Source organism: Xiphias gladius, chromosome 7, assembly GCF_016859285.1.
Source record: "Xiphias gladius isolate SHS-SW01 ecotype Sanya breed wild chromosome 7, ASM1685928v1, whole genome shotgun sequence".
In the NCBI taxonomy this organism is placed as follows: Eukaryota; Metazoa; Chordata; class Actinopteri; order Istiophoriformes; family Xiphiidae; genus Xiphias; species Xiphias gladius.
The window spans coordinates 3,770,382-3,786,161 of NC_053406.1; the positions used below are offsets into that span (position 1 = coordinate 3,770,382).

Genomic DNA, 15,780 nt, shown 5'->3' on the forward strand with positions numbered 1-15,780 from the left:
GCAGTCAATTTGGACTGAACTATGGACCACATTTCGTTGCTCTGAAACAAAATGCAGGCGGGGTGAAATCCAGGACATTTTGTTATTGTGTGGGACACTGTGGCGTTTCACCTTACTCTGCATTCCTCAACCTCACAGATGAATTCTTCCCCTCATGGAAGTGGAGAGTTTAAGATCAGATGCCCCTCTTTGAAAACAGTGAACCCTGGATGGTTGAGCACAATTTGCAGAAGAGTGTCAGGGATGGATCAGACACGCAAAAAAAAAAAAAAATTCTCTCTCAGGTTTATTGCAGGAGAGGACGTAAGGTTGGATGTTGATGAGAACTTGTAGCCAGATGCTGAAGACCGGGCTGACTAGTCAACACAACTATATCTCTATATCTTTAGCTATCCTATAAAAGTATGCATAGTGAATATATATAGTTTTGTACTACATTACTGGAATTAGTGAATTACTTTTCTTTGTTTTTGTGCAATTTCTGATTCATTTCTGTGGCATGTAAGTTAGCACATCCTATGCAGTAAAGAAATGTCATTCTTTGTGCTTTTGTAATGAATCTTGACTTATGCCAAATAAATTAATAAATAAAAGCTACTTCAAAGACAGCAGTGGCACGTATTATAATGCCACCTGATGTTACTGTTTTTAGGTCAGTGTGCTCTGAGTGACAAAGTTTTCTTGTTGGAAGGCAAATGTCAGTTTTCTGGCTCAAGAGTTGATCAAGAGAAAGCGTTTTGGTGGCATTAATGCATTTTGGATATGAGATGAAACGTTGTGCTAAGCTGCATGTCGGTAAATTGGACTACGTGAAGAGTTTTTGTCAGTGCAGAGAAAAGTGAGTTGGCGAATGAAAAAAACTGGAATATGATGCATGAGTTCAATTCTTTTTCCTCTGTTGGGTGTTTTTTTTTTTTTTTTTTAAATAGTAATGATTTTATGGCATATTTTTTTAAAGTATCTTTGTCTCAATATGTGCTGCTGCTTTCATTTTATATGCACTAATAAAATCATATTTCATTTTCAAAGACATTTTTCATTTTTTACATATTTACAGTAAATATGTTGTTGAACCCCATATTTGCCCAATACACTTTCATTTGCTAGTTACATCCTATTTTTTTCTTGGCTGTCTTGCACTATTTTGTGCAATATCCCTGCAGCAATCATTAAAGTTTCCTTTTAGTTTATGACACACCTGGTAACACTACAGTGCATTAGGGTGCTAGGTTGCTTACGGATTTTTGTATCAAACAGTGTGTTTGTGCACGCGCGCGCATGTGTGTTTGTGTTTTTCCAATAGGCCAGGTGAAGATGAGGAGCAGCAGCCAAATACCATGAGATCATCCTTTACCAGACTGCTGCCTCTGCCAAATCCTTTGTTACCGTGGCAACCCCCTGGGAAGAACACTGTGATGTGTGTGTATTTGTTTTTGCATGCGTGTGAGTGTGCGTGTATACAACTGCAGCACATTCCTTTCCGTTGGTTAGATGCTGTAAGTAATTGTGATATAAACCAAAAAAATCTCAAAAAGTCTTTAAATCTAAGTCTGTGAGTATAACAGAGGAAAACGCTGTCAGACAACAAAGTGAAGTGAAGTGAGGTGAGCAGTCTGAGAACAATTATGTCTTTGGTTTGGGATGACTCGTGGGCCTGAAGGCATGCTGCAGATAAAACACAAACACAATGAAGGGAGGAAATGATGGGGGAGGAAAAAAATTTAGGGGGAGAAATCTGCAGAGGTCATATCCCATTATGCAGATGACATGCATGCATGATTGGCTGCCTGTTTTTTGCACGTGTGTGTGTGTGTGAGGAAGAGAGAGAGAGAGAGCATATGCTGCAGCTGTTAGAGAGGCAGCCGACTGTAGATTGCATAGCTGCTTGTGTGAGTAACAAAGTGGAGTGAGATGTAAATCAGGATAGCGTATAACCCTAATCTGACCTACAGTAACCTCATCCTCACTGCTTCTTCCCCCGTTACAAACTCACTTCTCTGGATTAGTCAGAGATTCTATCCAACATCCATCTAAATTCAATCTAAATCTTTCCACTTCACTTTAAAGGATAATTCTGCTTTATTATGAGTTGGGTGTTATTCTATGTCAAGTAAAATACAGAAATCATGTAAAAGACTGCATTAACTTTTGTTTTTTTGTTTTTTTAATCAAACCAGTCAATTAGTGTCATGTGAAATAATCTTTAGTACACACCCACTCCACTTTACAGACGGTGGTGAATTACCACTCACACTGTTTGACACCACCGACAATTCACCACCAAGACCCTGATGTTGTAATTGTGGGGCTGTGAAGAAAACTGGCAGCATGTAATGATGCTCTGACTCCAACTCCAAATGTACAACCAACAAATGCCAGTATTTGCTAATTTTACATCTAAAAATTAGTTTATTTCCCAAGGGTCTTACACTAACCAGCCGTGATACACTGAAATTATAAGCGTATTACAGTCTTCTAGTGGAAATATATGCCAAGGCTGGCTCTCTCAAGGAAAATAAATAAACTGCCTGATCACATTCAAGGTCACTAGTATCGCTAATAGAACAAGTGGAGTGCCCAGAACATGCAGAGGAGGCATTAAGACCCAACACAAGGGAGCCAGTAAGGGAATGGGACTGGATGGATGTTGGGTGTGGGCTGAGGGTGAGGGGGGAGTAGATAGAGTGCCTCTGTGCTGGCCTGATTACGCTCTTAACAGAATGAGCTCACATAACAAAGGATTTATTATCACTAGCTGGAGAGTCGCTGCAGTCTGGGAACTCTGCACAGGCGTTTTCTCTGCCAGGCGCCCAAAAAATGTGGCCCAGCTCTGCTTTGGTCGGGGGGTTCAAACAACACCAAACCCTGTATGGGTCTCTCTCCCCCTCGGCCTATAAAGCAGCCTGTGTTTCAGGAGGGTGGGAGGACGGAGAAACTAACGTGGCAGTGAGAGCGCGCTGCCTCTCACAGACCCATGCTTTGCACTTTTCTTTGCCATCTATAACTTATTTATCCTTTATTATCCTCTAGGTACAACAACGCTGTCTATCTGTGCTTAGCTGTGCTTATTCCTGGTTAGGGCTAAAAAAAAATTATTTGTGGGGTGCTTCTGACAAAACGTAAGATTTTGTTTTGGATTATTTAAAGTAAGCCCAACTAACTAATAGTGATAACTGCTGTTTAACCGACATTATATGTTATGTCAGTTTGCTCACGCAATGACTCTTCTCTACTCGTTCTACTGTTAGACTATGTTTAAGTATTTACAATTACCATTATCCATAGTGCCATCTGCAGATAGCAGTGTTGCAAAAAAAATTTACATTCAAGGCAAACTAATGTACTTGGATAAAACTGTGTGTAATATGGAGGAAGTAAAACCAACTGAAAGAACAAGACTGATATATTATCACCTTGTACAGTTGTCCTGGTAATGTATTAACAAACAGCTGCCCTACACATCCAGCAGACACGCAGCATTAGCACATCAGCGTTCATTTCATGTTTCTGTCCATCTGGTGAATCTAAGTCCAATATTCCCTCTCTTTTTTCCTCTGCTTTGGTCTCCACCAACTCCTGAGAAAAATGTCTGTGGCGTTATCTGCTAAATTCTCCATTGTGTTCACGTGCTAGTTGTTAATAGGAAAATACTGATTAGTGCAGCTTTAAATCTAGCTTATTCAGCTCTGTATGTGATGCAACATCCGGAGCAGTCCAGCCTAACTGTCACAAGCGTTAAAGAGAGCAGACTCCACCTGAAAAACTCAGCCTGAATTGTTGTGTCTGCACTGCAGATAAACCAAGGACACACTCGGCCTCTAAAGAAGAAAACGTCCCCAAGATCCCACACAGGAAAAAGACAATCAAGAGTTCATCTTCTGTTGAATGATTTGTGATGAAGACAGTGAGCAGCAGGTCCATAATTAAGTTTGAAACCAAGGTTTGTTTTTTTTTGTTCTTTCTTACATTTTCAGTAGCTTCTATACTGTGAGTGCATGGAAATCATTATAATCACATGATGATATAAGAAATATAATTTGCAAATCATGACATAAAAGACAAGTCTTCCGCTTCTTTCTAATTGCACTTTGTTAACCACAAAAAAGGAAAGAACACACTCACATGTGCGCACAGACACACTTAACCCCCGCGTCTTCAAAACAAGCTGCCAGTTTGAAAACAGCAATTCCCCCTTTAATCTTAAATGTTTGAAGCTTCGGCTTTACCTGACTGTGTGGCTGGGTCTGTGTGGTGGGACGGTCCAGTAACAGCACAAGACTAAAGAAATACACCACTGCTGCTCATAAAAACGGGACGGGACTGCTGGTGTCACAATTCAAAAACACAAAAAGAGACAAAACCAAACGGTATCCAAAGAGGTGGCTTTCTCTGTGTCTGCTCTCTCTCTCTCTTCTGTCGTGAGGGTCTCTCACTCACTGTCTCTTCTTGACTCACACTCTTGTCGGTCACGGTCATAACACACACTTGGCTAAAGCCATGTGGCCGACACTGCTGACACACACTGTCTGGCGGCTGCTGGTCCCCTCCCTCTCACTCTCTGTTGACTCACATGCATGGTCTTTCACTCACTCCCTCTCTCTACTTTGGCATTACTCACTCTCGCTCTAACTCACTCACACACACACACACACACACACACGCACAAACACAGTTTGTACTACTACCTTTGTGAGGACACACATTGACATAATGCATTCCCTAGTCCCTTACCATGACCCTAACCTAAACCTGATTCTAACCTGATCCCTAAAACCAAGTCTTAACTCTCAAACACCCCTTTGAAGCTGTGTCAGAAAGTGAGGACCAGCCAAAATGTTCTCACTCCATAAAGGTATATATATTATACAAGTACAAGTACAAGTACAAGTACACACACACACACACACACACACACACACACACACACGTTTCCGCAGCTACCCGTTAGGACATTACATTGACCTCGATTCAGATTCACGGTGGACAGCCTAACCCACACCCTAACCCTAACCTTAACCAGGACCTCAGAAATGACATTTTGTCTTATGAGGTCCAGACTTTGGTCCCCATGAGGAGTACCGGTCCCATCAAGGTTGGTGTTTATACCAGAAAAGGTCCCAAAGAGGTAACAAAAACATGTACACACTCGCATATACACACACACTGCCTGAGCACACGTACCTTCTCTCTCTCTCCGGTCAGCCTCGCCCCAACATGGGTACACAAGGCACTCATTCTTCTGGATAAAGAAATCCTGTGTTGTTCATGAAGTCCTGCCGAAATGTTAACCTTAAACTGGACTCGTATATAAACAAGGTGCTGAACATGAGTGGGATACAGGGAAGGGGAAACTTTTTCACTGGAGAACAGACATTTGTTCTCTCACACTGAAGCTACTTATTCTGAGCCCCATTTTCCAACATGTTCACATCTAGTACTGTACATGGTCTACAGAAATCTGTATGACTGCATGTTTTAAAAACAGTGCGCTTCTGTATGATACAAATCTTATACATTTAGAGATTTATGCACGCATTCACAAATCTGAGTAAACACGTACAGACTGAAATACAGTTTAATAATTAATCAAACACATTTGCAAAGAATATTGCGACAATACTGGTGCCATAGACAGTGTTGAGATAGGCGAGGGACAACATGCATCAGAGGGCACCGGCGGACTCAAATAGGCCTTGCAAATACCATATATTGTCAGTGTCTTAAACCCCTAGGCCACCGGGAGGCACCTCCTACACATTTTTTAATAGGGATCAGTCTAATTCTGTGAACTACTGTATTTTAGAGTGAAATATTCACAGAAATCCACAGGAATCTTGGTTGTGTACTTTTCGAAAACCACTATGACTCTGCTTGTCAAAAGGCCTTTTCATACATAGAACCAACAACATTTCCAGGTTCAGTTCTCCAGATTAGACAAATAAAAGAAAAAAAAAAAAAAGTAAAAGTAACTGCATTTCTCTGTCTTCGGTCAGCCAACTGAGATAGCTCAGTCATCATCATGTGACCTAAATGTGGAACTTCCGTCATGGGGTTTACAGCAGCCAAAGTTCCAGCTGAGCCAACTCCAGCTGCTCATGAAGAAAAAGCTAGTCAGGGGGCATTGAGTTGAGATTATTTTTAACTACTAGTATTACCACGGTCAAGAATTAACTTTCACACACAGCAGTTTGATCTTTTACACACTGTCCACTTGTATCTCCAAATTTCGTGTAAGCTGAAGGATTCGGTTCCTCTACTGAGAAAATTTCCCTACTTCTGAAACTAAAACAACTATTTAAAACCCCACTGGATTATCTGAAAAATGAAGCTGTGTGTTTTTCTTAGTTTATGAAAGGTTTTGGAGAGCCACAGCTTTCAAAGGACGGCGACAACAGATGAGTTAAAGGCAAGACCACCCTTAAGTGTCTTAGTACAGTGCTTTTCCACCACAGGCCTCCTGAACGGTTTCAGTGCTCCTTGTCGTAGATTCTCCTCGTATGTGGAACTCTTCTGGAGTAATGAACAGCATGCTTCCAAAACATATCCCCCTATTTGTTGCTTTTATGATCGTGTTTAAGAACACGTCACTCCTAAATCTCCACCCAATCTCATGGCCATGGACTGTGAGGCCATCGCATATGATTCATTTTCATACCCCTCAACTCATTAACTTACCCCTGGTGCCCTGTATGAAATCATCTTCCTCTTTCAATCAGCTTTTTCCTTTAGGAGTGCTGACTACACACGGCAGGATGTTGCTTGTCCCTTTAACGTAGGGCATACCTGTGTTCTCACAACAGCTATGGTAAATGATGACCTGGCTAAATCCTGGCTTGGCAAACTGACAACATGTCATACATAAAAATCAATTCTGGTTCTTGTTCCCACGTGTTGTTGATAGAGAACATTTACAGATCTAAGCGCATGGAGGTGTCCAGAGACAGAAATGCGGTACACTGAACCGTAGCTCTCCGATGTTGTAATTTCTCCAGCCTGCCGTGACACTGACCACTCTGTTGGCTCTGTGCGAGAGAGGATCAACATAAATAGAATACAAATGTCCAGACAGACTCACAAAAAAGATTGAGGTCACACAAATATGGACATGTACACCCACAACGTGCTGTGGAGCGTACACTAGTGTCTGAGCTATGTTTGTTGTGGCAAAGAGTTTTGCCTGCACGGAAGTGAAATAACACTTACATACATTCTGTGACGAGACTGATTCACATGCATGTAGCTTAAAAGAGTAAAAGTAATGTTGTGTTTCTACAGTCTACAGTAATTTATGCAGCTGTGGAGAGCAGAACCGCTGCAGACTAACATCAACATTGCATAGCTGGGGATCCCTCTCTGACCAAACTGGTTATTTGGATTTAACTAGGCTCTCCGCAGTGATAACACTAAACCCAAATTCCTGCTGAAACTGCCGCATGCATTTGTGTGTGTATACGCTTTACAGCAAATGCCTGCATGTCCGGATCTGTGAAAGCTTTATTTTAAATAACATGACAAACTGCACATGCCTAACATTCCTGTAAGGCTGGATGGGATTTGTATGATTTATATGAAGTACACTCGTCAGTCCGCCTCAGTCACACAGCTGTTACAGAGGAAAACATCCAAAACCGACTGAGACACAACGTGTTCAATCTGTTTATCCAAATTTAATTCTGATGTGGTTATGGCAGCTGGTGCAGACACTTAAAGCTGCACAGTGTATAAAGGCTATAATATATCCATGTGGGCTGACGGGAGTGTTAATCACTACTGAGAGGTCTTGTATTCAAAACTCCCTTCCTTGCTCACTCTCCGCTTTGGAAACGAGTTCTGCCTCCCACCGTGACCACCTACCCACATTTTCAACTGCTCAGTAATGCTACAACAATGCGTGGCTGTCTGTTCTTGAGCTAAAATGCCTGTTATATCTCCTCCCCCTTCCAGTAACATGGTTTTGTATTCCTTCTTTAATCTGTGCTGTTTGTAATTAGCCAACCACACCTCTCTATTTGTTTTATGTATTCCTTTTGTGCCATGCAGCATCTTTTCAACCTCTTGAGTAGGTCGACCTCACAGTTTGCGCAGACATTGTCTATTCAGACTAGGATTCGGACCAAACAGTCAGTGTGCAGATGTTAGCTGTAAGCTAGCTAGCATGACCCGACTCCGTGTGCGGTTGGCGTATGTCCGTGTGTGTGTTTGCATTTCTAAGAGCTCACCAGGAACTCCAGTTCTTTCTGTTATTTTACTACAGTCCCACTATCTTTCTCCTTTTGTCTTTGTATGTTTATGAAGTAATGCTAGATTCATAAACCTCCAGGATAAGGGATAATTTTTTCACTCAAGTTTAAACATTTTATATTCGGGCTGACACTTGTTCACCTCAGTTTGCTCAGCCCCCAGCAAAGTGTCCATTCTTGCCTAGTGGCATCTTTCCATTGGCTTCATACACTCACCAAGCACTTTATTAGGAACACCTGTACACCTGCTTATTCATGCAATTATCCAATCAACCAATCATGCAGCTGATGCATGAGATAATCTAGATACAGGTCAGGAACTGATGAACGTGAGCCCAGTATTTACTCTGTTTATAAGTTCTCTTTTGGTCTTAGCAACACCTGAAAAAAGAATCATTATTTTCAGCCAGACGCTACACTATGTTCACAGTCTATTCGCCGAATTATTGTCCTAGCTGCTGTTTGCCAAGTGACCTACATCTGGTTTATTCGACCTATTTTGCTGAAAAAAGCTGCCCAGAGGAAAAACGGTTGATAAGAGCAGTGAGACTGAACCATAGCTACTAAAACAACAACAACAAGGACCTCAGAGTGCTTCGAACAAAGTGCTTGACTATGTAAAAGTGTAAAGTGTGCGCTATCATCCGCATTCGTTTGGCTCTTTGCATTTCGCCCCTCTACACTTTTCACTCACCTTTCAAGCGTGGCCATTGGAAACCGGTATAAACACTTTTGCCTCTCGTTCATTTTACGCATACTGATATATTATAGGTAAACAAACAAAAAATATCCTTGAAGTATAAGAAACATGTTGAGAGCATTTCATTCCTCACACAACATTTGCAAAGCCAGTTTTTTTTTAATATATTTGAAATCCCTCATTGTTAACATCCAGGTTTGTTAGCCAGCACTCTTCTTGGTCCCTGCCTTTGTGGGCATATTGCTAATCTTCTTTGTGTGTTATCACCACCGACTGTCGATTAGCAGACCAGCATGAAACCAGTGGCGTGAATCCGTATCACATTGCTTGTGTGCTCATGCATGTGCATCCTCCTCCGTCCAACACCAACAAAACCGGGACCCACAGATGAAAACATGGCTCCATGGCGCCCATAGAGCTCAAAAACTCCACAGCGTACCTGTAACCAACCTGAGTCACTACGAGCAACATCTTTCGCATTACATGTAGACATTCGATCCATTGGTAATACAGGAAATATTTATAACTGAAGCTTTAAGGCACTGCAGACTTGTGCGGCTGGTGAAAAATGTACAGACATCACATCATTTATTATGGGATTTGCGCCTACAGAAGCAACGGTATGAAAACTGAATATGTTCGAGATTGCCTCGAGCAGATTTAATATGCATGCAGTGCATATACAAAGAGACGCGACAAGTGCAAGGAAGACCTTCAATTGTCTTTTATATTTCCCTCTTAGCATCTGTCTGGATAGAAAAATGCTAGCCAATATGGCACTGAGCCTCATCCTCTCATCTGTGCAGTGCCTCCAGGTAACCACAAATCACTGGGGGTCAAAGGTAAATTTCTTTTTCATGTGTATACACACATACACACACCCTCACACTTAGCATAAACAGACGCCTGAGACGGTAAAAGCTCTCTCCCCTTTCATCTTTAATGAAAAGCACATTTGGCTGGGCTCCCCTCCTCCCCCTGCGCCACAACAGCACCCACGCATCCATTCAAATCCTAACGCCTTTATAGAAACATACAGAGTAATGCTGCAGGGCTGAGCTGAGGGAAGCGCTCATTATGAACATCAAAGGCCTAGATGGGCGCTGACTTGATCCTTTGAGATGATTGGAGTATCTCACTCAGTGAACAAAAAGCTTGGACGTCTCTGCACGCCTCTGATACTGTCGACCGGGATGGAAATTCAATTACCAAGCGATTCAGGGCCGGCAGAGGGGGAGGAATGTACTGTAAAGATTTGAAGGAAATGGGTCATCATTTTTTGCCAGGATATGTTTCTTAGTCGATGGGTGGTGGATCACACTCCCACATGTTGCCCCCGCAGCCCGGGGCCATACTGAAGGAAGCTGCAGATCTGCTGTTTAAAATCTGTTATTGAACAACGCCACTGCTGAGTGATTGAGTATTCCGACAATGTCTTCCATGTCAATCTTCATGTCATGCTCCGTCTTTCAGCGCTACAATCTTGTTCCTCTTTTTGACAATGGCCAGCAGCGGTTTAATATAGACAAATGTCTGGGAGTGCTGGTGTTCGGAAGGATTACTGAGAGTTTAGCTTCAGGCATCATTTCTTCATGCCAATGTGTGAGACGGAGAGCGGGGGAAAAGCAGGACACTAGTGCCATCTAGTGCTGCTGATGTAAACTGCTTCATCGCTGTCAATTAGTGGCAGCAGCTGGACAGATATTAACCGTGAAGGATGACGATTTGGGTTATTATTATTCATGACAGATATGAAGCAAAGAGATTCAATTTATCAGTGTTGCAACGATACCTACTCTGCTTCTTCTCCTTCCCCCTACTGGGTTTCAGTGTAATAGCATAATGATAATAAACTAAGCTTTGATGCCGACAGTGATCACTCCGTGAGAAAGGGCCACCAGAGAGTTGATTTCCAGCAAAGATTGAATGTTTTTCAGGTAACAGGGAAGCTGCGACTTAACTGAGTTAATACTCTCTTTTTCTTTTATTCTGGAACTTGTGGTATTTAAAATGTAAAGATCAGACAAACGTTGGAAAAAAAATAAGAATAATGTACAGTTTTACCATCAAGATGCAGGCTTGGCAGCCAAGAAAAAAAAGCAACAGATAAAGAAACTCCTCTGTGCTTCACACGATTACATTTCTAAATGAGCTAAATTGTAAATGTAACAACACTAGGAGTCTAAAGCTGTGCCAGCAGCTCTGTGAGGCTATATTTAGGCACAGTGGCTCTTTGAGCTAAATGCTAATGTCAGCCTGCCAACATGTTTCCATCCCAGACTTCTTCAACTTGTGCCTTTGTTGATGGCTACCTTTTCAAAATTTGCCCTGCGTGTCTGTTGTATTTCAATACCCGCTGCAACACGTGGTTCCTTTTTGAGTAAAGTGAGGGGAAAGGAAAGATTTTTGTACACCAAAACCTAAATCAAAAGGATTTTTTCCAAGTCAACTAAAAGAAAAACTCACCGAATACTTTCAATTTTCACGACTGAAAAAAATGTATTCGCACAAAATAATCTAACCATTAACCAAAGGGGGGAAAAAAAAAAAAACAACTGAATGAATCTGGATGTCAAAGAGATGCTGTTGTTTAGGAGATGGTGACAGACAGAATGTGGCAGACCAGTGTGACGAGAGATCCAAACAAAAGGCAGCTGAGGACAGTTTGATGGTCAGCTGACCTGCTGCTGTGAATGGTCACAGAGAGCAAATTCCACATACAGATACAGAATTCATCCAATATCCTCTCTGAGTCTGCCTTTTTTTTCCCGGCACACTCCGGTGCTATACCAAAAGATCTATAGACAGACTTACTGTATAAACCATGCTTAAGTGGTCTCATAAACATGCTTATGGTGCTCCAAAAACATTTTAAAATGTAGACCTAGGTGATGCTACAGATACGGTATTTGTATTATAGCTCTAACGGGGAACTTCTGCACGCTGACTGCCACTGCATGAGTCTCCAGATGTGAAGGCCAGTAAATGTTCATGAGTTTATGTTAATCCGGATAAAAAAGCTCACTCACTGCTGTGCAGGAGGAACTGCCGGATCTTAATCCGAATTGTCCATTTGTAACTTCCTCTGGAAAGCTTCTTTCTTTCTTTCACTGTTTTTGTTTACTTGGCTGCGGTCGCTCTCACTTTTAGGGGACCTGCCCCTCTGCTTCAGGATCCCTTTGACACACCGCTTGGGAAAAGTGTCACCTCTGAGTGGATGGCAAGAACAGCTGGCAGTAACAGGTGAGACTAGTAGCAAATGACATGGGAAAACATGTTATCTCTTTCACTCCCATCCACTCTGTCCTGTACCATTTGACTAAACTCTAAATTTACAGTGCTTCATTAACTACATACTGTCAGTTGTGACAGTCATGATATGATCACATGAGCATGATGGCTGCCACGTTACCGGCAATGAATGACCGACAGCTACAGGATGGGTTACACGTCGCCAATGTGACCCCTGCAAAGGCAGTAACGAATCCATCAATAGATTTTGTTCCTAAAACCCAAGTCAAGACTAGACTTAGTAGCCAGTTTCTACTTTGTAAAGTCTCGAGACTAAATGCACTAACTGCACAGAATACAATGCAACTTCAATGAGAGAAACAGTGCAACAGAATAAAGCACAGGGAAAATAAGAAAAAAGCAAGTGTAGCCAGCGGGGCATACATAAAGAAACCGCCAAATAAAAATATTAAGAGAATTTGTTGATTTTGATCTGTTTTAAGAATATGTGTGTGTTCTTTAATGTATACCCCCCGATGTTTTGAATGTCTCTATAGCACTTTGTGACTTTTATTTTGACAGGTGCAATGGTGGATTAAGAGGTAAAGGGTTCAAAGGTTTGTAAAGTAAAAATACAGACACATGAACATAGATGCCCTCAATCTAACAAAAAAAAAAAAAAAAAGGGATTAGGGAATGTGTGAATGCGTCACACTTGCCATGAAGAAATAATAATAAACTAATGTACCGTGTCAGATAATAGGAGGACAGCTGCTGCTGTCTCTTCCATTGTTTCATGCCCACATCGGTGACTACAGTACATCTTTTAGAGTGGTATTTAAAGCTGGTGAGAGCCGGTAGCTACAGCTCCTCTTGTTGCTGTCCCCGTGCCGTAATTATCGCCTCAGTGTGACCACGCAGGCTGAGCAGCAGGCAGCAGGTTTCCCCTTTGAACTGCGGGCAGGGCTGCTGATGCAGATCCAACAGAGGCCCAGCACAGCTTTGTTCAGTCACATACTGTAGGTTTTTGTTAAAAGGATGAGACACAAATCTTGTGGATTACAGGTGGATTAAGAGTGGTTACATGGTTCCATTGGATACAGATAGATAGGATAAGTTATCTGTAAGAGTTTCGTGTATTTCATCATAATTTTTTTCCCTATCTTTGATGTAAGACTGTTTTTTTTTTGTCTGTGCTGTGTGTTGTACTTCTCTGATCGATTTGTCCGTTCACTTATGATGTTTTCGCCACTTGTGAAATTTAATTTTGGAAAAGTACACATCACTTCCTGTGAGACAGAGGAGTTTCCTCAGGAAAGAGCCATTAAGAGTTTAGAATAGCCACTGGAAAAGATTCACGAAGCTGATACTGGTTGGATCACTGTGTTATGTCAAGGTTGAGAGCAACAAGATGGATGTTTTTTCTATGAAAGTGCCACATAATAGGTCTGTGAACGGAGCATGTGAGGAAAACGCTTTAAAGTTAAGCTTATTATAACTCTACACAGGATTTCTATAGGATGGATGTGTCTATTACAAGCATACGACAGCTTATTCACAAAAGTACAAATAGATGCACAAAAACATGATGACCTTTGCTGTGACACACATTTTCCTACCTTGAATCGCACTTTCTTGAGCATAATCCTTGAATCCAGCAACAAATACGAGATGCTACCAAACTTTACCAGCTCCACGCTCCATTCAGGAAATCGGTTGATCTTCTGATTCAAATTCAGTCAAAACACCCAAACTGAGTCCCCGTGTGCTCGGCAGTGTGAGGTGTCTGCGTGCAGACTGTGTGTTTAACATGCCAAAGACAACAGTGTCTGCTCCAGTGTTGCCCTGCTCTCCCCTCTCTCTCTTCCTCCTCTGAGACCCTTTGCAAAGCTTATCAGCTTGCTCATTCATTTGTAAAACAGACACACCCTCTTTTTATGACTGGAGGGCTGCTATTAACCCCCCCCTCCTCCTCCAACAACACCCCACAGTCCAAATATGGGTGCTGGTAAGCTCTCTTGAACTCGCCCCCTCTGACCCTTTTAAAAGCCCCCCCCAAACACACACACACAGATACTCATCCTTTCACCCCCTCCAAACTATTCACCTCCCAGCATTTACCCATCTGTTGGGCCACAGCGTCTCGGCTCAGCATCTGACTGTCCTCATCTTCAGGGCTGTTCCACTTCCTCTGTCACATAATCCATCTGTATGTACAAAATATGAAATAAAAATCAAGTCAGCTTCTACACATCGAAGCTCCTCCTCTGATGCTGTTTCCACCTGTGAAAAAAAGATTTTCTATACTCCCCTAAATTCAACCTAAATCACATATGCGGCAAGAATGATCGCTGCATGGTAAAATTATACTAAACTGAAGTTACACCGAGATTTGGGACCATTACTCTGACCCTCTATGAAGTTAACACAGCGAGACCTAATGTGACTAAAGAAATAAGAGAGGGACTGTGTTGACACCTGACGTGTTGGTTTGACCTTAGACCCTAAGCTACTGAAAACACAAACACATAAAATGTGCCCAACAGAGGCACGGTTTAACGTTTTGGGCTGGATGCACCTTTAATTTAATGTCATTTTAACATGTTCAAATGTAGTGTCCTGAAATTTACCAGTGTGTTTTTTTTTTAAATCACTTATACTTTGTAGGTGTCCCCTCACATGGTTCTCGAACATGGCACGAAGTGAGTGATTTTTTTTAACACCCAAACTGCCGTATATCCCAACACATTCATTATCTATTATCCTTATTATTTTTAATAGAGCGACCGGATTGTGGATGATGAATTGTAATTGTAAATTTTTTTTTTTTAACCCTTCAGTTTTGATCCATTGCCATCAGGACAAAATTGTAATTTGTTCCATACTTTGGTTTATGACCAAAAACCCTGCCATGGGCCCCATCTGTACTTTGTTTACTGCTAATTAGCGAACTCTAGCGAGCTAACGTGCTAAACTGACATGGTGAAAGCATTAATCCTGCTAAACAACAGCATGTTAGCATGCTGACATTAGCATTCAGCTTAAAAGCTCACAGAGCTGCTAGCATGGCTGTTGACTCTTAGTCGTCTTCTTGTGAATTTCTCGTTTTGGTTACACTGGTTACACTACCAATTCACGCTGTCAGCAGCTGCCCCCCACCGTACTGAAGGAGCCCGCACTTTAAAAGCTACAATGGGCAGACGGTGAGTCATGCACGCGGAGGACAACCTGTGGCTCCCAGCTCCACGTTTGGTGCGGCCTCCGTGACCCTCCTCGCTAATGCTACTGGATGAGGTTGTGCGGACAGGATGAATCACTCCGCGGGCTTCAAAGGTGACTGAGTCGTCATCACGTGCGTGAGATACAACGAAATTAAGATTTCAAATTTCAATCGAGGAGATCAGTCCAGGAAACCCATGTTTTGCATAGCTAAAGAAATAACAAGGAGTATGTATGCTTGGTGGCTCATTTAGTCATACACTAAATGTACTGTGTAGTTTTCCTTTGCCCTCGATCCAATGCTATATGCCATTAAAATGTAAAGAAACTCTGGCTTGCGAGCAACAGAGGGACACACGTCATTCTTAAAACTCCTTCAGATGCTAGTAA

General features: G+C 42.0%; 1 protein-coding gene across 3 annotated transcripts in view; it reads right to left on the reverse strand.

Moving 5' to 3' along the window:
• Positions 1 to 14,304, reverse strand: part of phldb1b (pleckstrin homology-like domain, family B, member 1b) — a 116,010-nt gene extending 101,706 nt beyond the window's left edge. Inside the window, exon 1 of one of the 3 annotated variants that reach the window (XM_040130837.1) lies at positions 14,293 to 14,304. Coding sequence is in view for 1 of the 3 variants with exons in the window: in XM_040130832.1 (XP_039986766.1) it covers positions 13,791 to 13,814 (24 nt within the window). In the remaining 2 variants the exon portion in view is untranslated. Of the gene's footprint in view, positions 1 to 4,226; positions 4,489 to 13,790; positions 13,826 to 14,292 lie in introns of those variants that run through there. The other 2 variants (XM_040130832.1, XM_040130835.1) reach the window with 2 other exon arrangements.
• Positions 14,305 to 15,780: the final 1,476 nt, after the last annotated feature.